General features: G+C 41.8%; 1 protein-coding gene across 1 annotated transcript; it reads right to left on the reverse strand.

Annotated features, from left to right (window-relative positions):
• Positions 1–1,544: 1,544 nt before the first annotated feature.
• On the reverse strand, positions 1,545–16,629 carry LOC142126980 (angiopoietin-1 receptor-like). The gene is made up of 8 exons (XM_075194303.1): positions 16,551–16,629; positions 11,581–11,892; positions 10,144–10,254; positions 7,485–7,637; positions 6,140–6,271; positions 4,822–4,962; positions 3,799–3,924; positions 1,545–1,729 (listed from the first exon to the last, which is right to left on the reverse strand). The coding sequence occupies exons 1-8, from the start codon at positions 16,627–16,629 to the stop codon at positions 1,545–1,547; spliced, it is 1,239 nt and encodes a 412-aa protein (XP_075050404.1).
• Positions 16,630–25,758: the final 9,129 nt, after the last annotated feature.

Here is a 25,758-nt window from a genome sequence, read left to right on the forward strand (position 1 = left end):
TTGCAGTGTAAGTTCTCTTTTGTTCTCTCTCTGTTCATCACACAGAGGCTTTTCAGTTTTTTACAAATGCCTGAGCAGTGAGCACAGTCCTTTATGAGTCAAGTACAAAGGTTTCTGGACAATCACATGCAAATGAGTTCATGTGGGCTTAAACAGAAACTATCTCAGCAAGAGTGTGTTGCTAGGCAACAAGGACCCCTTTAGAATCAATAGAAAGCAGAATAGGTGTACTGATACACTTAAGTGAAAGTCAGTTGTACAGTCACTAAATAGCAATGTATTTGTTCCATAACATGTTCCAATACATAACAGGATTTATATGTTCCATAACAGGTTACAATACCTAACAGGTAATGACAATTTAGTTCAGGAAAACCGTTATAAAAAAGTATATATAATTGATGCTTTGCTTCAGAGTCCCATAGCTATATTTCACAGTAAGTTAATGAGTAAACTTTATTCAGAATGGTAATAGAAGAATCCAGTTGCTAGGTACATGTGGACTACAGAGTTGTTTTTTAAAGATCTTTTCACACAGCAGCAGTGTTGGATTTGTCACTTATTTATTTATGTCTATTTTAAGGCGGTAAAATCTAGGAGAATGGGCTGCTGGACTGCACAGTAGGAATAGGTCATACTTGCCAACTCTCCCGTAATGTCCGAGAGACTCCCACAGCGTGGGATAGTCTCCCGGACTCCCAGGAGAGTGTGGCAAACTCCCGAATTCTGCCCACGTCCTAGTGAAGTGGGCAGAATTTGGTCCAAAATGCCACGATTCTCAGTGAATCGCGGCATTTGGCCCCGTCCCCGGTGTAAAATGACGCATTTGCGTCATTACGTCACAGGGGAGGGGGGGTCCAAATTGACGCGATTTTTGGTGCCGTGCCCCCCATGGCGCTCACCTCCCCCGGCAGGCTCCCGGAGGACAGCAGCATCAAGTTGGTAAGTATGGAATAGGTATATATTGTTCTTACCATAACCAATAAATAAAAACTGAGGTGTAATAAGGCTGAGACCACATGTTGCAAACAACACAAGTTGAGCCTCTGTCCTCATCTTTAGCAATATATCAAAGAACTTGAGGACTTGTTTCATGCTATCTACTACAGATGGGCAAATCTGTGATGGAATTTCACAAGCTGTTTCGAACAGGAGTGAATTCCAGTTTTGCTCTCCATTTCACTGCATGGTACACATATGTTTCCTATTGTGATGAGTATATCTCTAATGCTTAACGTGTGCTTCTGCCTTTTAGTCTTCTATTCTATTAAGTCAGTAACAACAGTGATAGACCTTTCCATATAGTTAATGAATTTGAAAGTGTGGACCAAATCCCTCTTTTTTCCTACTTATTTGACTCCCGGCTTATAGGAAGGGGATCCCAGGTCAGAATCTCCCACTATTCAAGGACGGAGGACAATCACTTATTAAAGTGGAATAGTTCTTTAAGCAATGAAACACTGCTAATGTTATTTTACTTTAATAATAGTGGCTCAATTAAGCTGTATTCATGCATATTTCATCCAAGCTAGCGTAACAGTGTTTCACAATGATACACATTCATAGAAAACAACCTGAAACGTGGTGCCATCTACTTTGAATAGAAGGAATTCTTGCGCAGCAGGTGCTGGGTAGCCGCTGACCCTACATGTTGGCTTAAAATCAATTCCAGAGTTCAACTCTAATGTTGTTTCCATCTCTTGTATTTGTGGTGGGATGTATGGCAGACCTGCAATATGAGGGTCATTTGTTATTACAGAGCTACCTCAGAAACACAAAGAACATAGGAGCAGCTATGTCAAGCACATTTTTCTCTTCTTGTGCTGAATATTTACAATGTCACACTTGTGTGGACTCTAACAATAATTTTCCATTAAATAATTTGCTATTCATTTTCTAGCAAATTAATCATTGTCCTATATCCTATTCCAGATACACAAACAATAAGGATGTAGGTGTGGTTTATTTTCCTTGTATTTTTTTTTTTAAAAAAAAAACCATAAACATGCGCAATGAAGACTGGGATACAGACTACTGAACATCCTACTGGAAATGTGGCAGCTCTGCTTAATTTCACACTTCGTACAATCATCCAAATGTGTAAAATGACACCAAAATGTGTGAAATTTAAGGAGTGCAAATGAATAAAGGTACAGATCACATTGAAAATAACTCAAATATATATTTACTGTACTGAGAATGTCCTAATGCGCTAATAGTTTATTATTGGACTATTATGTATTTGTAATTTGGTAATTAGTTTTTATGTTTTGTTTGTATTTTTGTAAGATTTTAGCTTTGATAAGATTTTTTCCTCGTTTTTTTCCATTCTGACATTACTTGTAAATCACAGACATTGCACCATGTAGTATTGTGCCATTAGCATCCATCAATTGATCTTTTTATTCTACCTACAGGGACATTATGTGATCTTGAGAGAGAGTGTTCACGGATCATGTAAGTACTTTGTGATAAGTGCCACTCTATTATTTGTGTAAGTATATATAACGCCAACAAAACTATTCATCTTCAATGCACCTTATTAGAGGAGTATTTTAACCCATAGTATTATTATTGTTATTATTTTTGTTTATATAAATGACACTACCAGAGTTCTGTAGTATTGAACAAGTACACACAACACAAAGTAAACTGTTATGTAAGAATGTACAATATGCTAGCCAGTGAACAATTGGGAGAAATATACAGTGTAAGTAATTGATCATAGATCATATATTGTCCTAATACTATACTATATTGTACCATACTACAATCTGTCCATCTATCTTTGCAAAACAGAATGATGAAGACGTTGTTGATGTTTCAGTCACTATTGAAAGGTCCATACTTCATTTTTCTACCATTTTAGATCCGTGAACACTCTCTCTCAATCTATTTATCAAATCACAGCAACAATGGGCCTGATTCATCAAAGCACGTATCTGCCGATTTTGAGTGTATCACTCTGTGCATGCCCTGAACCCGGGAGATACGTCCATGAACGCAGCCTTGTTCACACTGTGTTCGAACACAAAGAACATTTACTACAGCCTACTATTTCAGTGAGTGAATGGGGCAGGGAAGGGACATTTTGTCAGTGTTACTGTACAGTAAGGACGTGCCAAACTCAAGCACACAGCCATGTCTGAATCCAGATCTGGCCATCTCAACGCTACTTATTTTTCTGCTGATACTCTTGCTCCAGCTACAGGGCTAGTCTAAGTCCTGATCATTAGTGATAACAGTCTCATATGCATGCTATAACATGTGTTTGCAGTCACGAGCAACTGTAAAAATGTTAAAAAAACAAACACTTTTTTTAAACTGTTTTATCATTAATGACTATATTATTATTATCAGATGACATTAAATCAATTTTGTTTTTTCTGTTCATTCTTTTGCAAATTTATACTCCACATAGGTAATGGACGTATCCTGCAGTGTCTTGTGTAGTAGGGCACAGCAGACCTTCACCTGATTTCAACAGCACATGTATCTTGGGGTCTGTGCCTTAATGAATTCAGGAGTGCGCAAAGCCTAAATACATGCGTTTAATACTAAACGCAGGTTGCTCTTAGTACGCGTGCTTTGATTAATCAGACCCAATGTGTGTATGAGTATTCAATATGCAATTGCAGGAAGATGTTCTATTTCAGGTTTCAGCTTTAAGTGGTGTTACCCATTAGCAGAACAATAATGTAATGAAAAAGGTGGATTTCTGTAAGATTAATAATGCAATATGATATTCCTCTGTGCCTTGTCATCAATATATAACAATACAGTGTTACCTTGCTTTACCTTTGTTTTCACATTGCAGCCCACGCCATCCTTGAGGACAGATGCAACCTTTGAACCTATCACATATTCCCCTTTGGCAGGAACACTTCAGCTTGCAGTCAGGTCCATAAAAACCATCTGGACAGGCTAGTAGAGATATATACAGCATCAGTAACACTGCTTAAAGGGAGATATAACACCTAGTTTACAGTATGAATATTTACACTATGGGATTCTGCTCTAGTAACAAAGGGCCTGATTCATTAAGGATCTTAACTTGAGAAACTTCTTATTTCAGTCTCCTGGACAAAACCATGTTACAATGCAAGGGGTGCAAATTAGCATTCTGTTTTGCACATAAGTTAAATACTGACTGTTTTTTTCATGTAGCACACAAATATGAACTCTAAATTTCAGTGTACAAATAACCTATCAAGTATTTGTGTCAGTATTTTACTTATGTGCAAAACAGAATGCTAATTTGCACCCCTGGTATTGTAACATGGTTTTGTCCAGGAGACTGAAATAAGAAGTTTCTCAAGTTAAGATCCTTAATGAATCAGGCCCAAAGTACTTATGGTGCTGGAAGATAAGTGCCACTGTGTCCACATTTTAGTTGTATAACAAGGCATTGCGTGGGTGACGATTGTCTATATTATACCGTGATTAAACAAGGCATTGCTTGAATGACGATTGTCTATAGTATACCATCCTTAGAAACCTAAGCAGTTTTAAAAGTTTGAAATTAAACCTGCTCAATTAGCAGTACAAGTAAGATGTATCTCTTTATTCCAATGTTTCTCTGACTTTGTCAATGTCTAACACAGAGTTTAGAATATGAAATTATAATTTGTTTTACATTTACATCTGTTGATTAAAAGATATTAGTGTTGTACTGTATAATAGTATTTAATAAAATAGTTGCAGGCCACAGCAATTGGGTGCTCTGTCTCAACTACAGTACTGGGTTGGGTATAGAAGAAATACATATATAAAATGGAAATTATGACTGGTGTGCTTTGTATGCCAGACTCTGTATTGTACCTTCATCACACATGAGTCCTTTCCAGCCAGAGGCACAAGAGCAGCCATATGGATCCATTAGACAGAACATGTGGGACTTGCAGGTTTCTTTGTCTCCGCAGGTCTCTTTACAGGTTGTACCAAATCTGTGATCACCACATGCTAGAAAAAAAAGAAATGTACAAGGCTGGAAGTAACACCATGAACATAAATGTGTAGTGTGACAACAAGACTTCTCAGAAGAACCTTTCTAAATACATGTTCTATAAACAATCTGTCAAACCATATTTAAGAAGAGGGACTACACCAAAGTTTATGTCTCTATAAACTTGAAGGAACCGAGTCTTTCTGGACTTTATTGAGATAAACACTAGCATTTAAGCATAACTCAAATATTAGGATTGCTGCATATTTGCTACACCACCTTATTACTCATTGAGGGGTAGTCTTAAATGTGTCAGTGAGAGTTGTATTGCGTTAAGACATAAGCAATCTTTTTTTTATTTTGTCTAATATTCAAACAGATTAATGAAAGTTTTTTACCCCACACATCCTCCCACACCACACCCATATTTAGTGAAGAGCTATACCTTTTCTGGTTAGCAACAACTCTTTTGACCACCGGAAATCAGGATTGTCGTGTGAAAAACATTATCCATCTATTAAGGTCCTCTCCTTTACCTACGCACTCTGGAATGCTAGATCCATCTGTAACAAAATACTTCCATCCATGACCCTTTCCTCTCTCTATCCTTCAGCTTCCTTGAAACCTGGATCCAACTTTCTGACACTGTCTCCCCTGCAGGCCTTCTCCTTTGGCGGTCTATCCATTACACACACACTCCCCTGATGGCCACCTAGATAGTAGTGTAGGCATCCTTTTATCTCCTAACAACACCTTCAACATTGTTCCCCTGTACCCTCCCTCTCCTCTTCATTTCTGACTGATATCATGGGCTAAATGTATCCAGCAGAGAGTTTGCCGGCTGGTTTGAAAAGTGGAGATGTTGCCTATAGCAACCAATCAGATACTAGCTACCATTTTGTAGAATGTACTACCTAAATGATAGCTAGAATCGGATTGGTTTTTCAACCTGCCGGAAAACTGTCAGCTTGATACATTTATCCCCATATGTCTCTTCTCCCCTTTCCAACTCTGCACTGCAGTCATCTAACTACCCCTTGGCTAGATGACTGCAACGCAACTCCTACTCCCGCCACAACTTTGCCACCTGGTTCTCTACTTCCTTTCCTCCAACCTTCCCACCTTTTAATATCCCCATTGATAACACCACGGTGTATATAACAATTCAGCTGTGGCTGATAATCCATGGCTCACCCATTTCACACGTTGTCCCCATAAAGCCTGGAGGGCAGATGCATTCCCCTGTATCCTCATGACAAACACCACTGTTATGGCATTCTGGACAGGTTATATTGCATTGTGGTCCCCACTTCTGAGGTCCACATCCTGAAAAGTAAAATTTATCATGGAAAATGTAAAACATTTATAAATATCAAGTAGCTCTAACAGTATAATGTCAGTTCATGGCAACCTTTCCTCTTACAAATCTAAAACTAACTATATTAATCCTTTTTACTATATTTATGACCCCACATTTTCATATTAAAAAAACAGAAAACTGAGAAACAGCCACAGAATAAGGTATAAACAATCCCTTGCTTCCATGGCAAATGTAGTAAAATCTTTCTATATATATATAAAAGAAGAAGTATGTGTCTTTGTTTGTTTGTTGGCGAATATATTCCACAGCTCTCAAGGTATAGCTACCAAATCTTATATAGTTATTTAGTATTGAAAAAATAAGCTACAGCGACAATGCGAAAAATATTGAACTTTGACCTGTTCTGAGCCTGCTTTTGGACACCCCTGCACCAATTGGGATGAAACCAAAGTGAGGTGGTCTAATTGCATCCTGATCAGGTTTTATGGGGGTTATGGTCTCACTCAGACCTCCTGTTGGTGTACACTGGGCAGAACTTTGACCTGTGGAGCCTGTTCTGAGCATGCATTCGGACACCCCTGCACCAATTGGAATGAAACCAATGCGAGGTGGTCCAGTTGGATCCTGGACAGGTTTTAGGGGGTTTAGGGTCCCGGTTGGACCTCCCATTGGTGTACACTGGGCAGAACTTTGACCCAAGGAGTCTGTTCTGGGTCTTCCACTGGATGGATTTGGATGACATTTAATATAAATACAAAAACGACTATGGGCAGTCACCTCATGTGTGTGTCGGAAGAGCTGCTAAGCTGCTAATTCTTTTTAAAAGGTTGAAAGTTACTTCCAACTCATTGATAACTTAATAACTTGAGGATTTAAACCCAAGGAGCGCTGGCTACTTCAGCTAATAGATACATAAATCAAATTAAGATAATACAAGTGCAAAAGTCATTTGAATTTTATGGGTAAATAAAACAACACAAATAACATAGTTGAAGTCCAAACTATACTTCATATCCTTTTGACTTACAAATAATCAAAAAGGCTTAACATTGCTTAAAACAGAAAGTGAGACAAGACCCTAAGCTGGTCAATGTTAAAATACAACCCCCATTACTCTCATGATTTGATATACACCAATATATATTTGATTAGTTAAGAATAGTACATACACCTGCAGGGCAGAAAATAAAAAGCAATCAAATATCACATACAACTTACTTCTGACGATTAACCTGGTAATAGCAGTATTGAAGTGGTTGCCTCCGATGTAGCGTACTAAGTACACACTTGCATCCTTGGGCTGGACATTGGTTATGGTGTGCTCTAACAGACGTGACACTTCATGCTTTGGTACAGAGTGAAAAAAGGAATCTAGATACATGAAGACCCAAAAAGAGAAAAGATGTTACTGACAAACAGACAATATGTGGTATTTTAAATAAATGGTACTTAGTGTTGAATTAAACCTGACAAGATAGTTTAATGTGCTATAGAAGAAGGCCGAATTGTACTATCACGTGTTGGTGTTGAATGTCAGCTTCTGTTTAATCAAAAAATCATTCAGAAGCTGCAAACTGCACGCTGTCGTATGTCTATGAAAGTCCATCCCAAGCCAGCGCTGACTTGGGCTATATATCCCAAAGTGCCTGGCTTCTGGAAAGATATTGTGCAATTGTACCAGAACTGACACGGGAGTGTGTCAGTTACAGTGGAGAGAAGAGTAATAGCGATTTTACTGGACACCATGGTGAGGGAGAGAGGGACAGACCTATGTGTGAGGAGGAGAAAACTCGGGGCCATCTTTTCCATTGGGCACGATGGGCAGCTGCCCGCGGGCCCCACGGGCATGGGGGCCCCATTGGCACGGCTCATAATGAGAATAAATAATCCTGCAAAAGAAAAAAATCTGCAAAAAAAACCTACAAGGGTCACTGAGCAAGTACATCTATCTATCTCTATCTCTATATATCTATATCTGTATCTGTATACATCTATATCTATATCTATATCTAGGGGCCCCGGTGCACTGATTTGCCCGGGGGCCCATAATGTTGTTAAGATGGCCCTGAGAAAACTAACTAACAGAACTGTGAGAAGATAGATATATATTAATGAGATTGATCTGTTAAGAGATATATATGTAAAAGGCTGTATTTTTGGAGATCAACCTTTATTAGAAAAAGCTTACAATGATAGAAATATATGTAAGAAGAATTATCTATGAAGCCAAAGCATCTGTGAGAAGAAACAATTTTTTTTAAAAAAAAAACAACCCTCTGGGAAATGAAACCATGGAAAAGTGGTATTGGTATATCATACCCTGGTTCTTGTGAGTAAACTTGAGAGCATATTAAATCCTTATATTACATAAACCTGAATTGAAAGGGAGATATAGATTTAACACCCCTATATAAATGCATTCAAGATATCATCTGCATCAGAATAAATATTTATTTCAGAGACTGTGATTTTTATCCATTCAAAATATCATCTGCATCATTATAAATGCTTATTTCAGAGACTGTGCTATATAGATCCATTCAAGATATCATCTGCATCAGTATAAATGTTTATTTCAGAGACTGTGATATAGCTCCAATCAATATATTATTTGAGTCATTAGAAATACTTATTTCAGAGATTGAATTACATATCAATTTATTATATCATCTGCATCTTTAGTGATATGGAATTCAAATAGATATCCTGCATCCTTTTATGTATTGAGTTCCTGTCACATGATTGGCTGAGTAGATAGTTGCATTAACGAGCAGCTGTACAGGTGTCCTAATATAGTGGCCACTGAGTGTTTGTTGGTAGATAAATTATATGCTAATTTGCATTCTTTGTTCTTCCAAACAGATTATGAGTTTGCATTAAGGGTGATGCACATTTCTGGCACACAGCACTGAGGTCATGGGTTCAAATCCATTTGGGGTCCTATCTGTACTGAATTTTTATTTTCTCCCCCTGTTTGTGTGGTTTCCGCCCGCACTGAAAAACACATACTAGTAGATTAATTGGCTTCCAACAAAATTAATCCTAGTGTCTGCATCACATGACAGGGAATATAGATTGTAAGCTCCAATGGTGCAGTGACTGTTGTGAATGACTGAATATTCCATGTAAAGTGATTTGTAATATGTAGATGCTTTATAAATAACTGTTCATATACACATAAAGAAGAATTGTCTTTTTTTCCTTCTGACCCTATTATTTTCTTTTCTTATTCTTGTTCTGTAAGCTGAGATACACTATATTCACAAAGCCTGTTTTTTAGCTATTTATCTAAACTATGATCACATAACATCCAGCACATAGTAATTCTATTGGTATAAATACGTGGACATATTTAAGAAACGTTTGAAATATATTTACTGATTAAGAATACTAGTTTTAAAAAACAGACAATGGAATGGGTATTATTTTACTTGCTTACAGTCCTCTTTACACAACAGCAATCACTTGAATTGTATGACTGACATCTGTATAGTATTCATATTTATTCCAATTTCTTATTTCTGAATAGATGCAAGTTTTATCTGTTTAGTTCCACTGAAAATAACATCTCTTGTCCTGTGAATCCCATGACATCGATAATGTATTATATAAATTCCTCCCTAATGCAGCTTGTTCTTGAGAATCGGTTTCATGCAAAACATCTGCTTAACATTGAGATACATTAATGTGTGTCTGATAAACACATAATAGAAAATATCTACCAAGAGCAATAACTACATGACCAAGATTAATAAAAGTATCTCAATAAAGTAATATCAAATCTCACAATCATATTCAATGGAAATATTGACTTTAGATACTGATATATTTTATAAGGCTCCCAGCAATAAAAATGTAAATGTTTCCCATCACTCACTGTTCTTGAAGAATACTGCATCTTCATCTGTTAGAACCTTTTTCACAAAACTGAGTGTAACATTTTCTCCTATACTTCCAGTGATAGTCAATGAGGTTGGGATAAAAGAAGCTACAAAAAAAAAGTGAAATGTGAAATAAATGCATGGTAGATAATAAACTGCACTGTGCTATGAGAAGCATTTAGTACTCCATTGCTATTAAGTAGCAAAAACATGGCGTAGGTTGCCAGGAATGTAGAAGACATAGGTCAGCAATGCAGTGGAGATTATTTATGCCTTTTGCACAATAGCACATATTTGGCTGCCCACTCTCTAAGGTGTTATCAGTCCCAATCTGAAGACAACTGATCTTCCTCCTGTCCCCCCTGGGCTGTACGGACCCTCATGGGGCAAATTTGCCACCCTAGTAGTCCCATTACAGTATAACACATAGGGGTCCATTATAAAAAAAAGTGGAAAAAAAAAGTTTATGTATCCTTTTGAATTCTCTCCATTATACTGGGACCACTAGGGAGGCAAAGTCAACAATCCAAGGGTTCCACTCTGTCCTCTATAGCCCAGGAGGGTTGGGGAGAGCCCCATTGCTTTTTAACATGACCTGGTAGCCTCTGGGTTAGGGATGAAATACAACATTGAGTTACTAGCTTTACACTGTTTTTCATTATAGCAGAGTGACCCATGCTCATGTTCACCTTGTTATAGTGGAAAACATCCCAGGCTTTCTAAAGATGGGGCTTGTTGAGGATTTGATGAAATGTGGGTGAGGAGGCATGCTGCCAATTTTTGGATTATTACCTTATAGTGCACTGTACATGGGGACTGTAGATGCGCTTCCATTCTGAATGGGTCCCATTAAAATGATAGGCCTTTGGTCATGAAAAGCATTTCTAGGACACTCCAAGCAATGTAATAAAAAGCTTCACAAACACAAAAGTGACAAATGTAATAAAAACAATCAAGCTGCCCCTTTACTTTCATGATTTATTTAAGCCATAAATAAGACTAGAACAAGCCGTAGTTTAGCAAATCTGAACATTTTATGCACTAGAGAGATATGAGGTAGCACTTTGATGTTGTACAGTGCAGCTCCTAAAGATTTTTCCGCCTCCCTGCACATAGAGACAAACTTTTAGTTTGCAGAGGCTGCTCCCAAGTGCAAAGAGAAGCCAAGTAACTTGACAGTGAAACTATGGTGTTTTGTGATACATATCAGGTACGCTTCAAAAATTGAGGTCCACAGTGATGCTTCAAACAAAAGAAAAGCTTCTGAACGGCACTGCATTCTGCATAAACAACACCATTGTGTGTGTGTTTTTTTCAAATTACTTACAGAGCACAAACCCTTGAGGCTCTGAATAAGAAGTAATTTAAGTTACCAGTTAGGAAAGTATTACAGAACGACATTGGCAACGCAGTGAATTAAAGGCACTAGTTACCTTGTGCTGACATTTTCATTGTCCGTATCCTTGTCACAGTGTCTCGAGATTTCCATTCACAGTAATAGGCTCCAATAGCATCGCTTGTTTTCTCTTTTTTCCACAACACTTTCTTTGCTGATCTCCTTATTTCATCCTGAGTAACTTCCAAAGGGTCTTGAAGCTTATTTGCAATGGCATCAAAGTCTCTTACGATAGTAATGGTTTCTGGAGAACTCCATTGAGGTGCAATGCAAATCATAGATGTATCAGAATTTGAAATTAAAGGAAGTGAATTCACCAAGATCAGGTCTCTCACAGCTTCCACTCCACCTGAAAATGAAATCAGATTGCATATACTCATTACTAAACCAATTTACTTGCCATTACTGTAGACATTACTCCATGTTATAAAAAATAATTCGAGGGATTTGTATACTAGGGTAAGAACATCTTATTATATTCAATCGTTGTCTCCTGCATGTCTGTCCTAATATTGAAAGTGTGCCGGGATAGATGAGTTTGCTGAAAGTGGGCTCTTGAGATGAGTTTGCTGATCTTGTGGGAAGCAGTGACCTGTATGCTCTCTTGTCATATTGTGAGGAAAGGGTTGCATTTGACAGTGGCAGTGTGACTTTGTTGGAGGGTACTCCAACAGAACAGTATAGTGATGTGAGGCTCTTGTCAATGTGATGTGTCTTCTTTAAAAACAGAAAGGCAATGGAGTGTACAGGAAAATAAAGGAGATTAGTTTGCTGACTTATGTGGTTAGGTTTGTGATTGTGAAATTTCATACAGTCTTATGATCATTAGAAGTAAAATCAGTACAAGGGGACAGATCCCCAAAACTGACTGTACTGTGAAATCAATAAGTGTTGTTGGGGTGTGTGTGCATATTTTCAAATCTTTGTAATCAAAAACACCCATGTTATATGAACTGTATCTGGCCCAAAAAAAGCACAAGTGAAAACAGCTATATCATATAATTCATAACAGACATTACAAATAGAAAGAATACTGCAATTCTTGGCGCTAATGACATCCTCAATACCTGCATATCTTTGTAACTCAATGAGGTGACTTGATACGATGAATTGGTGATTTGGTTGTAGAGCTTGTGGTCAGAATAAAGGAATACACAACATCTAGCATTGCAGTTGTCCCCTTTGTATGCGTGTTGGGTACGTCTAGAACAGTTGTGGGCAACGGGTTGGGTACAATCTGGCGACATTGACTCTGTCAACTGTTATGCTGTTGACACCAAAATGGTGACAGTGCAAATGTCGACAGAATTATTCTGTTGACATGTTTAAAATGGTGACGCTGTGACAGTCGACAGCAGTAATGTCGACAGTCAGAATGTCGACACTCTAAGGGCAATGCCAGCAGCAGCAGGCTGATCCATCGCCAGTACAGCGGCGGGACCAGCACAAAATAGTTAATATTATAAAAACAAAACACAAACATTAACCTGACACAATACAGTACTCTGGCACAATACAGTACTATACAGTAATACACAATGACAGTGTTCTCTTTTAAAATGTCTAGTTGCAGTTCTGCATTGCATTCATTTGTTTTTTAAAGGCATTTGGTCAATGTTTTTAGATGTTTGTTATTTTTAAACAGACTCTTATGTATTTACTAAAATAGATTAAGTTCCCCCATGCTTTGTGCTACAAATAGACAATTACTTGCTTCTAGTTCACCTGGATCTCTCTGCTGCATTTGGCACTGCTGACAACTCACTTCTCATGTAAATATTACATTCTCTAGGCTTCAGAACTCTGTCCTATCTTGGTGCTTCCTATTTACCAAATCACTCTTTCAGTGTTGGTTTTTCTGGATCCACCTCCTCTCCTCCTCCTCTATCAGATGGACTACTCAGACCTAAGCTCTCTCCTCTTCTGTATCTCTTCCTCTTCTCTTAGGAAACTAATAAGTGCCTTTGGTTTAAAGTCCTGATCAGCATGCCTATTCATGAGTACACACTATACATATATATATAGATTTACCCTCAGATCTGTGCTCAACTGTCATAACCGTCGACTGAAAAGAGTAAGTACATACACACTGCAGGATTGGAATGACATTGAAAGAAGATTTATAGTTCTGTTGAACAATCAAATGAACCGAAGATCGGTACTTTGGAACGAGTATCGTTCATCGTTCAAGTATACACACTAATGAGATATTGGCCCGAATTGTCGTTTATAGCTCGATTGACCCAATAGTTGGCTGAAAAACTTGTAGTATATACCAAACCTTACTGGTCTTCCCCTATTCAGACTATCAACCCTACAATCTCTTGAATGCAGCTGCTAATCTAATCTAAATCTTGTTAAATGTTCTTCAAATACGAATGCCCCTATTTTACAGGAAACAATATTAAATACTTCTACTAACATACAAGTCTATACACAAAACTGCACCCACATATTATAATATATATATACATATATTAAACTAAAGAGCGCAAATTCCAGAGAGACAAAAGGGATTACGCACAAGCAAAAATAAAAAAATGGTCTAAATCTAAAATTGATCTTAAGTCCTCGTATGGGGAACTATCCCAAAGGCCTTCTGTAACTTCTAATAAATGGAGTAAGGTCCCAATGGGAAGGGGGACAGTGTCATCTAGTCCCAAATCTAATAAACAAGTTCACTTTGAACCCCAACTTAGGAATAGATATTCAACTCTATCAGTATCCGAAAGCGAGACGGATGATTTTTTATCTCCAGGTCCCTCAAAACGGGAAAGGATGTCACAATACAAAACGCATTTCAAGGAAAATACAAAACTAGCCTCCCCCCTAAAAAGGAGATATACAGACGACGGGGTAGACGAGGGGGAATCCAGAATTCACAAAAGAAGGTATCTGTGACCTCTAGTGTTGAATTAACGAAAAAAGGAATCTTCAACCTGTCAGAACATGTATTGTCTAAACCCGAAATTTCTGTATTGAATAAGGGCCTCTCATTCGCTCTTACTAAACATCTTAATAAATTTCAGTTATACATAGATGTACACAAGTTTGTGCGCAAATTAACTTTAAAAAGACATTTTGCGAGGAAGGATATGACCTGTCTTAAAAATTATGAAAATAATCATGATTCATCTTCGAAATCAGGTATGAAATTAACATCTAAGTTTTACCCCTTAGAGTCAAAGAGTAATCATATACATATATTTCAGGATTTACTCATTCAAGACCTATGTCGTACTGAACATAAAGAAAAAAGATATGAGAATTTGACCCAATATGAAAAACAGGCTTTAAAACATCACTGCATTTTCTTACAACCTGAAAGGTCTTAGAGACATGGGAGCTGCTAGTTAATCGTTGCTGTGCTAGAGATTAGTTGAGAGCATATTAAAGGGGCCATCCGCCTGGAATTGTCCAAATGTGGACGTCCCTTTCTAAGCAATGATTTGTTTTCGGATGTGAGAGGTGAGTGCGCACTTCTCTCTGAGATGCTTTCCCAATTCAAAATCCAGATGCTGTCGAAAAGCTCCTGAATTTCGGTGTCTGAAACATGTCAGACAATGCTGAAGTCTGGAAACGTTGTCTGACATAATGACCAATCCTAGTATGGTCTGCACACATGATTTAACATAATAGTTCACCGTTATATTTTACAGAATTGTACAGATGACCACTACAGTGTTTGCAGCCAATTAACTAGCCAATCACCTGATAAACAACCGTTCAGCCCGATATCGCATTAGAGTGTGCACTTAGACGATGATCAATATAGTTCCAAAGCACCGACCATCGTTTGATTTGATTATTCAGCAGAACTATAAATCTCATTCAGCTATGGAAAGAAATCATTAGTAAAATTGTTGTAGATAACACATTGGTCTGAAAATTCTGTTGTATGTAGCCAGCCTTACTGCAGCATTTAAGATGGACTGAAGAGGGGATAGATGGGTGAGGGGAATACCAGATAACAGGAGGTTGCAGTTGTCAAGGCAGGAGAAGATGAGAGAAAGGATAAGAGTTTTGGTAGCATCTCGGGTAAGAAAAGGGTGTAATGTGGCAATATTTCCAATCGAGAGGTGACAATTGGGAGAAAGACTGGATGTGAGGAATAAAGCAGAGGGCAGAGTCAAGTGTGACACCGAATCATCAAGCTTGAAAGACTGAGGAAATTGTGGTGTTGTTGGTGCGGGGCGATATTTGAGGAGAGGTGTTAACTCTGGGAGGAGGGATGATGATTAATTCTGGACATGTTGAGCTATAGGTAGCGTTGGGACAATTTTGCAGAGAAGAGGAGGGGTCAGGGGAGTGAGAGGTAGATTTGGGTATCGTCAATATAGATGTGGCAATGTACACCAAATTAGTAAATTAGTTTGTCAAGAGAAGCGGTGTGTCCCACGCCGGACTCTCGGGTTTACAGCCCGGGGTCCGAAGTGCCTACCTGCCCTTTTGTCTCCCCTCCGTGCGGCTTCACCTGGCGGCCATGTTTTTGGCGGTTCTGTGCCTCTTACCACTCGCTGATTGGCCGCCCATTCATTGCCAGCACTATAACTATCAACTCCCACCTCTTCTATGTGCCGGTTCTTTTAGTCAGTTACCTGTCTCTGTAGGACATGGGTTCCAGTCTCTCCAATACCTTCAGTCTCCACAGACTATTGCATCCTGCTTCTCATCTCCACTGTCTAGTGGTAAACTTTCAGCAGATCATCGCATCCTATATTCTATACCTCCTGTGTATCGGTCCGCAGACTACCGCACCTGTGAGTTATTTCTACTCTCTAGTGGTAACGCTCAGCAGACCGCTGCACCCTGTCTCTAGCATCACCTGTGTACAGGTCTGCAGACTCTTGCACCGTGTGTGCTATCTCCACTGTCTAGTGGTAACATTCCGCAGACCATTGCATCCGAGGACCAGTTGCAGACTGATTGTTCTGCTCCACTCTATTATTGTGCTATCGCTAGATAGCTCTCAGTTATCCTATTCTGCCAGATCTCTTGGGTACTCACCTAGAGGGCCACGACCTGCAGTGCAGAAGCTGCAAAGTCCAAATGTCCTTGCTGGATCCCTGGCGAAAACCATCTGCATTGTTAGACTCTATCTAGAGGCAGTAGCACCAATCTCAACAGGTCAAAGAAGATCCAATTGACTCCTTGTGGACCATGACAAGGTGTATAGTGAGAAAAGGTGAGGGCCAGAGACAGGGTCTTGTGGGAACCCAACAGATAGTGGGAGTGGATGGGAATATGTACCAGAGGTAGAGACACTGTAAGAATGGTAGTAAGTAACCAAGGAAGCTGATTATTCAGAAAAGTTCTTTAATACAAGGGAAAAAATCACAGTATAGGGGCCAGTATGATCTTTGCAAGATTAAAAGGCTCAGAGAATTACGCATTATGGAATTTCGCCATGAAAACGCAGCTCAAACGGGAAAAGTTGCGGAAGGTCACGACTGATCCAAGAGCAGGTCCAAACGCTGATGAAGTGGATAAAGTCATGAGGATCATCGACTTGGCTGTGGAACTGCACGTGTATTCCTTCATCAGCGGGAAAGTGTCAGCACAAGACATGTGAACAGCCCTTGTCCATATGAGGACAAAGGTCTGATGAGGAGAATAATCTTGAGGTGTACATTGTATGGGACAAAGTTAAGTGCCTGCAAGGACATGAATGAGTACATTGACAAACTGCTGTCAATAGCCCTGCAATTGGCATCTGTCAAAGCACCGGTGGATGATGAGGAAGTTACGATGGCAATGGTGACACCAGAGTTTAATTTCTTGGTGTTAGCTTTTGGAGTCAAATGATACCAAGCTGACGATAGAAATCATGAGGGCCAGGAACGCATGCCTGCCGAGACAAATGCTGAGGGTTCTACTTTGCTCACTAAAGGTACCAAGTCCAAAAGGCCCAAGTAGAAGTGCTTCATATGTCACAAGATGGAAACATGGGGAGACCATACAAACTCCACACAGATAAGGCCATGGTCGGGAATCAAACTCATGACCCCAGTGCTGTGAGGCAGAAGTGCTATCCACTAAGCCACCTGTCACGGGCACTAGGAGTCTTTACCCAGGGATCACCAGGTGATAGGCTTACCAGAGCAGTATAGGTGGTAATATGGTACTCTGGTAGCAGGGTGATCACGGAACAGGAAATAGCAGCTGATGAGATGCTCAGGAAAGTCTATGACTAGCAGCACTGGCAATATGGAAGTGATAATACACTAGGAACTGTATGGACAAAGGACACGTGAAGGTAGTCAGTGGTCTGCGGTAGCAAGTTGTACCACTGCTATAGTGAGGAGGAATGTCCAACAGAAACGAGGGAGTGATGAGAGTCAGCGGTCTGCGGATAGCAAGTTGTACCGCTGTCAGAGTGAAGGAATGGAATCCAAGTGGAGGTATCCGGGTAGTCAGTGGTCTGCGATAGCAAGTTGTACCACTGCTATGTGAGAGGATAATGGAACAGGTGATACTGGAAACAGGGATCAGTGGTCTGCCTTCAGCAAGTTGTACCACTGAATATATATGTGAGGAGGTGCACGGGGAGGAACTGCAACACAAGATATACACGGGCACCTTGACTTTGAACCACAGTAATATGCACAATATTAATGTATAGATAACTGAGCAACACTGCCAATATAGAAAGTCTCTTGAAGTAGTCCAGCATAAGTTAACACAGTCAATGATGGCAAAAGACTCAGCGGATAGCACACTCCAGAGGAGAACCAACACAGTCCAGCAAGGTATGCAATACACAGCACAGTCAATGAGAAGTAGGCATACCGTGGTTCAGGAGAAGGCAGTCAGACAGGAGTGCAGAGATACCTGAACGGCAGGAGGCCGGCAGGATGCGAAGTCCCTGGATGGGTGAAGCGGTGGTCTAGTAGGTGCAGCGCACAGGTAGGTAGACCAGCAGGGAAACACAGGAAAGCGTGGAGAGCGGATCAGCAGTAGATGAATAAGTCGCGCTGAGGAGTAGTAACAGCGGGTCTCTGCGGGAACACGGAGGTAGCCAATAGCAACCAGCAGGTGCAGTAACGATGGGACCCAGGAGAGCAGAGTTGAACTGGAACTGTTGATCACGGAGAATAGCGGGTAGCACCATAGGCAGTAGACTCAGGGAAACACGGGAGAGTTGACAAGGACTGAAGACTGAAGCGCCCAGAGGCAGCGGATAGGAATCAGCCAAACAGTCACGATGAAACACAAACGGGTTGCAGGTTGAAGACTGTAGTGCACGGAGGCAGCGGATAGGAATCAGCAGCAGTCACGATGATGAAACACAGACGAGTTGCAGGTTGAAGACTGTAGTGCACGGAGGCAGCGGATAGGAACCAGCAGCAGTCACGATGATGAAACACAGACGAGTTGCAGGTTGAAGACTGTAGTGCACGGAGGCAGCGGATAGGAATCAGCAGCAGTCACGATGATGAAACACAGACGAGTTGCAGGTTGAAGACTGTAGTGCACGGAGGCAGCGGATAGGAACCAGCTGGCAGTCACAATCAGGAACAGGTGAATGGAAGTGAATAGGAGACTGAAGTGCACGGAGGCAGCGGATAGGAATCAGCTAACAGTCGCAATAATACATAGTAGAGTTGAAGTGGTTAGTAGACTGTAGTGCACGGAGGCAGCGGATAGGAATCAGCTCACAGTCACGATGATACAGTTGATGGTAGAAGTGGTATGGGAACCACAGGAGTAGAAGTGGTTTGGAAACCACAGAGGTAGAAGTGGTTTGGAAACCACAGGAATCAGCTGGGCTGAATAACGAGGAAACACAGGAACACCTTCAGAGACTCATAGGGAATGAGACTCCAAGATCAGGCAACGTGGTGTTGACCACAGGTGCTTAATATAGGGAGGTTGCCTGATCTGCCAATTAAGTTAAAGGAACATACACTGAAGGTTTGGAAAGGGCTGCGCATGCGCAGACCCTCAGGATGGAGGACGGCCACGGTTCCTAAATGTCCGGGAAGAGGCACTCACGGTCCGGTGAGTGACAGTACCCCCCCTTTTAAAGGTGGGCACAGAACGCCTGGAACCGGGCTTGTCCGGATTTTTGGAATAAAACTTCTTCAGAAGAGCAGGAGCATTAAGATCTTCAGCTTTGATCCATGAACGTTCTTCAGGACCAAAGCCCTTCCAATGAACGAGGAAACGGAGGACTCCTCGCGAAATTTTTGCATCCAATACCTCAGTAATCTCGAAATCCTCCTCCTGATGAACTTGAACTGGCTGCGGTGCTGAGGGAGGAGTCGAGAAACGGTTGATAATGAGAGGTTTGAGCAAGGACACATGGAAGGCATTGGAAATCCGAAGATTCTTAGGAAGAAGAAGTTTAACACATACTGGATTGATAACTTGAATGATCCTATATGGACCAATAAAACGAGGGGCGAATTTCATAGATGGAACCTTCAAACGAATATTTTTGGTAGATAACCAAACCCGATCTCCAATTTTTAGTGGTGGAATAGCCCGCCTCTTCTTATCTGCGAAAGACTTATATTTGTTAGATGTCTTCTTTAAACAGGTTTTGACCTGAGACCAGATATTTTTGAAGGTCTGACAAGTAGTCTCCACAGCAGGAACTTGGGTGGGCGGGAGGGCAGGAAATTCCGGAAAAGACGGATGGTGACCGTAGACCACAAAGAATGGAGTTTTGGATGATGACTCATGGTACATGTTGTTATGGGCGAATTCAGCCCAAGGGAGCAATTCTACCCAGTTGTCTTGGTTGGCTGAAGAAAACATCCTAATAAAAGTCTCAAGATCTTGATTGACTCGTTCCGTTTGTCCGTTAGATTGCGGATGGTAAGACGATGAGAGAGCTAATCGTATGCCCAAGGTTTTACAAAGGGCCCGCCAGAATCTGGAAACGAATTGTACTCCTCTATCTGACACAATCTCAGACGGACATCCATGGATGCGGAAGATTTCTTTAATGAAGTGTTCAGCCAAAGTAGACGAAGAAGGTAAACCGGACAGAGGGACGAAATGAGCCATCTTCGAAAATCTGTCTACCACTACCCAAATAGTATTGTGATTCTTACTTGGTGGCAAATCAGTAACGAAATCCATACTAATATGGGTCCAAGGCTTGGACGGAATGGGTAGTGGTCGCAGCAACCCTGCTGGAGTTCTGCGGGAGGATTTGAACTGAGAACATAAATCACAGGAAGCAATAAACTCTTTGACGTCTCTCCTCATTGAAGGCCACCAGTAACTTCGAGAGAGCATCTCAAAGGTCTTGTGTTCACCGGCGTGTCCAGAAAAACGAGAGGCATGGAACCACGAAAGGATTTTCCTCCTCAGGGTAGGAGGCACGAGGGTCTTCCCAAATGGTAGCATTTTGGTGGATGAAGCAGCCAGAGAAATACATTTGGGGTCTAGAATAGTATGGTTGGGAACCTCTTCTATATCAGAGGACGTCACAAAAGCTCGAGATAGAGCGTCAGCTTTCTTGTTCTTAGCGGCTGGTTTGAAGGTTATAATTAATTCAAAACGGGAAAAGAAAAGAGACCATCTTGCTTGACGAGGGTTCAAGCATTGAGCAGATTGCAAATATGACAAGTTCTTATGATCTGTGAAGATCGTCACCGGATGACGAGCTCCTTCCAACAAGTATCTCCATTCCTCTAATGCAGCTTTGATGGCCAGCAACTCCTTGTCCCCGATAGTATAATTTTTCTCGGCGGGCAGAAGACCCCGAGAGTAGAAGGCACAAGGATGTAATTTTTGTTGCTCCGAGCGTTGGGAGAGAATGGCTCCTAAGCCCACATTAGAGGCATCTACTTCTAGGAAGAAGGGAAGTGTCACATCAGGCTGTCGAAGAATGGGAGCAGACGAGAAGGACTCTTTGAGAATTTGGAAGGCTTGGAGAGCCTCAGATGACCATTGCTTCGTATTAGCCCCTTTACGAGTCAGGGCCACAATAGGAGATGCAATGGACGAGAAGTCTTGAATGAAGCGTCTATAGTAATTGGCAAAACCTAAAAAACGCTGGATGGCACGAAGAGTAGTTGGCTGAGGCCAATGTAGTACAGCATTTACTTTGTCTGGATCCATCTTCAGGCCAACTCCGGAAACTATATACCCCAAGAATGGAATCTGGGGTAATTCGAATGAACATTTTTCCAATTTACAGAACAATGAGTTTTTCCGCAGTCTGGAGAGGACCTCTGCCACATGTTGGTGATGAGAAGGCAGGTCCTGTGAGAAGATCAATATGTCGTCCAGGTAGACAACGACACATACATATAATAAGTCCCGAAAGATCTCATTGATGAAACCCTGGAAAACAGCGGGGGCATTACACAGCCCGAAGGGCATTACTAAATATTCGTAATGCCCATCTCTGGTGTTGAACGCGGTCTTCCATTCATCACCGGAACGGATTCTAATTAAATTGTAGGCACCACGAAGATCCAACTTAGTAAATATCCGAGCTCCCTTGATGCGATCAAATAGCTCAGTGATCAGCGGAATGGGATACCGATTCTTGATAGTAATGGCGTTGAGTCCACGAAAATCTATACAAGGGCGTAATGATCCATCCTTCTTTTTGACGAAGAAGAACCCAGCTCCAGCGGGAGAGGTGGAAGGTCGAATGAAGCCACGCTGGAGATTCTCCTGTATGTACTCAGATGTGGCTTGAGTTTCAGGCAACGAGAGAGGATAGACCCGGCCCCTGGGAGGAGTCTTGCCAGGTAGAAGGTCGATCGGACAATCCCAAGAACGATGAGGAGGAAGACGTTCAGACTGAGCTTTATCAAACACATCGGCAAATGAAGCATACTGAGGAGGGAGTCCCGGGGAGGAAGATGTGATGGAAGATTGCTGTACTTTAAGAGGAGTCACTTGAGAAAGACAACGATGGTGACATTCAGACCCCCAAGACGTAACTTGAGGAGTGCGCCAGTCAATCTGGGGAGAGTGACACTGAAGCCATGGAAGGCCTAAGACAATCGGACTTGTCGTAACTGGAAGAATTAAAAACGAAATTTCTTCATGGTGTAGTACACCAATCTGAAGGGTTACTGGAGACGTACTCTGGGTGATGAGACCATTGATGAGACGTGATCCATCTATAGCCGTCACAGTAATGGGTGTTTTTAAAGTGATCACTGGTAGGGACCATTGATTCACTAGTGATTTAGAAATGAAATTTCCTGCTGCTCCGGAATCAATCAATGCCTGTGACTCAAAGGATTTGGTAGCAACGGAGATAGTCACATCAAAAGCGCAGACTTTACATTTCATAGACAATGGAGAGGACTCCAGGGACCCTAACTTCACCTCTCCAGAACTAGTTAGGGCCTGGCATTTCCCGATCTCTTAGGGCAAGAGCTGAGCGTATGCGTGGAATCAGCACAATAGATACAGAGTCTATTCTTTACTCTTCGTTTCCTCTCCTCTGAAGATAATTTGGAACGTCCTATCTCCATGGGAATCACAGAGGATGGAGCTGGACGAAATTGAGGATTTGAACGAAGAGGTGCTTTAACAGCCGTTGTTTTCTCAGACTCTCTTTCACGAAATCTCATATCTACACGGTGGCAAAGAGAGATCAAATCTTCTAGTGACGAAGGAAGCTCTTGGGTAGTCAGTGCATCTTTAATTTTATCGGAGAGCCCCTGCCAGAAGGCGGCAACTAATGCTTCAGTATTCCACTGAAGTTCAGAGGCTAAGATCCTAAATTGAATGACATACTGTCCTACTGTATTGGAGCCTTGTCGCAAACGAAGAATGCTGGAAGCAGCGGAGGTCACACGACCTGGTTCATCGAACACACTTCGGAACGTGGAAATGAATTTGGCACTATCTTGTAGAATTGGATCGTTTCTTTCCCACAGAGGGGAGGCCCAAGCCAGGGCTTGTCCGGAAAACAATGAGATAAGATAGGCCACTCTGGAACGATGGGTAGAAAAATTTTGAGGTTGGAGTTCAAAATGGACTGAACATTGGTTAAGGAAACCTCTACAAGTTTTGGGGTCCCCGTCATATTTTGACGGAGTAGGCAGGTGAAGCGTAGGAGCTGTAGACACCTGGGATGGCACTGGGGAAACGGAGGAAAGCACAGGAGCTTCAATATTAGCTGTAACAGTCTGTCCAGATGTTCCTTGGGAGGTTAACGATTGGTAACATTGAAGTAACAGCTGTTGGCGAGCATCCTGTTGCTCCACACGGCTGACCAGATGCTGCAGCATCTCTTTAGCGGTAGGTTCCGTATCTGGGTCTGTCATGGCCTGATCTTACTGTCACGGGCACTAGGAGTCTTTACCCAGGGATCACCAGGTGATAGGCTTACCAGAGCAGTATAGGTGGTAATATGGTACTCTGGTAGCAGGGTGATCACGGAACAGGAAATAGCAGCTGATGAGATGCTCAGGAAAGTCTATGACTAGCAGCACTGGCAATATGGAAGTGATAATACACTAGGAACTGTATGGACAAAGGACACGTGAAGGTAGTCAGTGGTCTGCGGTAGCAAGTTGTACCACTGCTATAGTGAGGAGGAATGTCCAACAGAAACGAGGGAGTGATGAGAGTCAGCGGTCTGCGGATAGCAAGTTGTACCGCTGTCAGAGTGAAGGAATGGAATCCAAGTGGAGGTATCCGGGTAGTCAGTGGTCTGCGATAGCAAGTTGTACCACTGCTATGTGAGAGGATAATGGAACAGGTGATACTGGAAACAGGGATCAGTGGTCTGCCTTCAGCAAGTTGTACCACTGAATATATATGTGAGGAGGTGCACGGGGAGGAACTGCAACACAAGATATACACGGGCACCTTGACTTTGAACCACAGTAATATGCACAATATTAATGTATAGATAACTGAGCAACACTGCCAATATAGAAAGTCTCTTGAAGTAGTCCAGCATAAGTTAACACAGTCAATGATGGCAAAAGACTCAGCGGATAGCACACTCCAGAGGAGAACCAACACAGTCCAGCAAGGTATGCAATACACAGCACAGTCAATGAGAAGTAGGCATACCGTGGTTCAGGAGAAGGCAGTCAGACAGGAGTGCAGAGATACCTGAACGGCAGGAGGCCGGCAGGATGCGAAGTCCCTGGATGGGTGAAGCGGTGGTCTAGTAGGTGCAGCGCACAGGTAGGTAGACCAGCAGGGAAACACAGGAAAGCGTGGAGAGCGGATCAGCAGTAGATGAATAAGTCGCGCTGAGGAGTAGTAACAGCGGGTCTCTGCGGGAACACGGAGGTAGCCAATAGCAACCAGCAGGTGCAGTAACGATGGGACCCAGGAGAGCAGAGTTGAACTGGAACTGTTGATCACGGAGAATAGCGGGTAGCACCATAGGCAGTAGACTCAGGGAAACACGGGAGAGTTGACAAGGACTGAAGACTGAAGCGCCCAGAGGCAGCGGATAGGAATCAGCCAAACAGTCACGATGAAACACAAACGGGTTGCAGGTTGAAGACTGTAGTGCACGGAGGCAGCGGATAGGAATCAGCAGCAGTCACGATGATGAAACACAGACGAGTTGCAGGTTGAAGACTGTAGTGCACGGAGGCAGCGGATAGGAACCAGCAGCAGTCACGATGATGAAACACAGACGAGTTGCAGGTTGAAGACTGTAGTGCACGGAGGCAGCGGATAGGAATCAGCAGCAGTCACGATGATGAAACACAGACGAGTTGCAGGTTGAAGACTGTAGTGCACGGAGGCAGCGGATAGGAACCAGCTGGCAGTCACAATCAGGAACAGGTGAATGGAAGTGAATAGGAGACTGAAGTGCACGGAGGCAGCGGATAGGAATCAGCTAACAGTCGCAATAATACATAGTAGAGTTGAAGTGGTTAGAAGACTGTAGTGCACGGAGGCAGCGGATAGGAATCAGCTCACAGTCACGATGATACAGTTGATGGTAGAAGTGGTATGGGAACCACAGGAGTAGAAGTGGTTTGGAAACCACAGAGGTAGAAGTGGTTTGGAAACCACAGGAATCAGCTGGGCTGAATAACGAGGAAACACAGGAACACCTTCAGAGACTCATAGGGAATGAGACTCCAAGATCAGGCAACGTGGTGTTGACCACAGGTGCTTAATATAGGGAGGTTGCCTGATCTGCCAATTAAGTTAAAGGAACATACACTGAAGGTTTGGAAAGGGCTGCGCATGCGCAGACCCTCAGGATGGAGGACGGCCACGGTTCCTAAATGTCCGGGAAGAGGCACTC

The sequence above is a fragment of the Mixophyes fleayi genome, unplaced genomic scaffold (genome assembly GCF_038048845.1).
Source record: "Mixophyes fleayi isolate aMixFle1 unplaced genomic scaffold, aMixFle1.hap1 Scaffold_28, whole genome shotgun sequence".
In the NCBI taxonomy this organism is placed as follows: Eukaryota; Metazoa; Chordata; class Amphibia; order Anura; family Limnodynastidae; genus Mixophyes; species Mixophyes fleayi.

What these genes read in the sequence shown, in the direction of transcription:
- LOC142126980 (XM_075194303.1), bottom strand. Translation starts at nt 16,629, where the DNA reads ATGCAGATGGTTTTCGCCAGGGATCCAGCAAGGACATTTGGACTTTGC. An exon ending in TGCAGTATTCTTCAAGAACA is followed by an intron (nt 7,638 to 10,143) that starts GTGAGTGATGGG and finishes TCATGTATCTAG; the next exon opens with ATTCCTTTTTTCACTCTGTA. An exon ending in GCTGCAATGTGAAAACAAAG is followed by an intron (nt 1,730 to 3,798) that starts GTAAAGCAAGGT and finishes CTCATATTGCAG; the next exon opens with GTCTGCCATACATCCCACCA.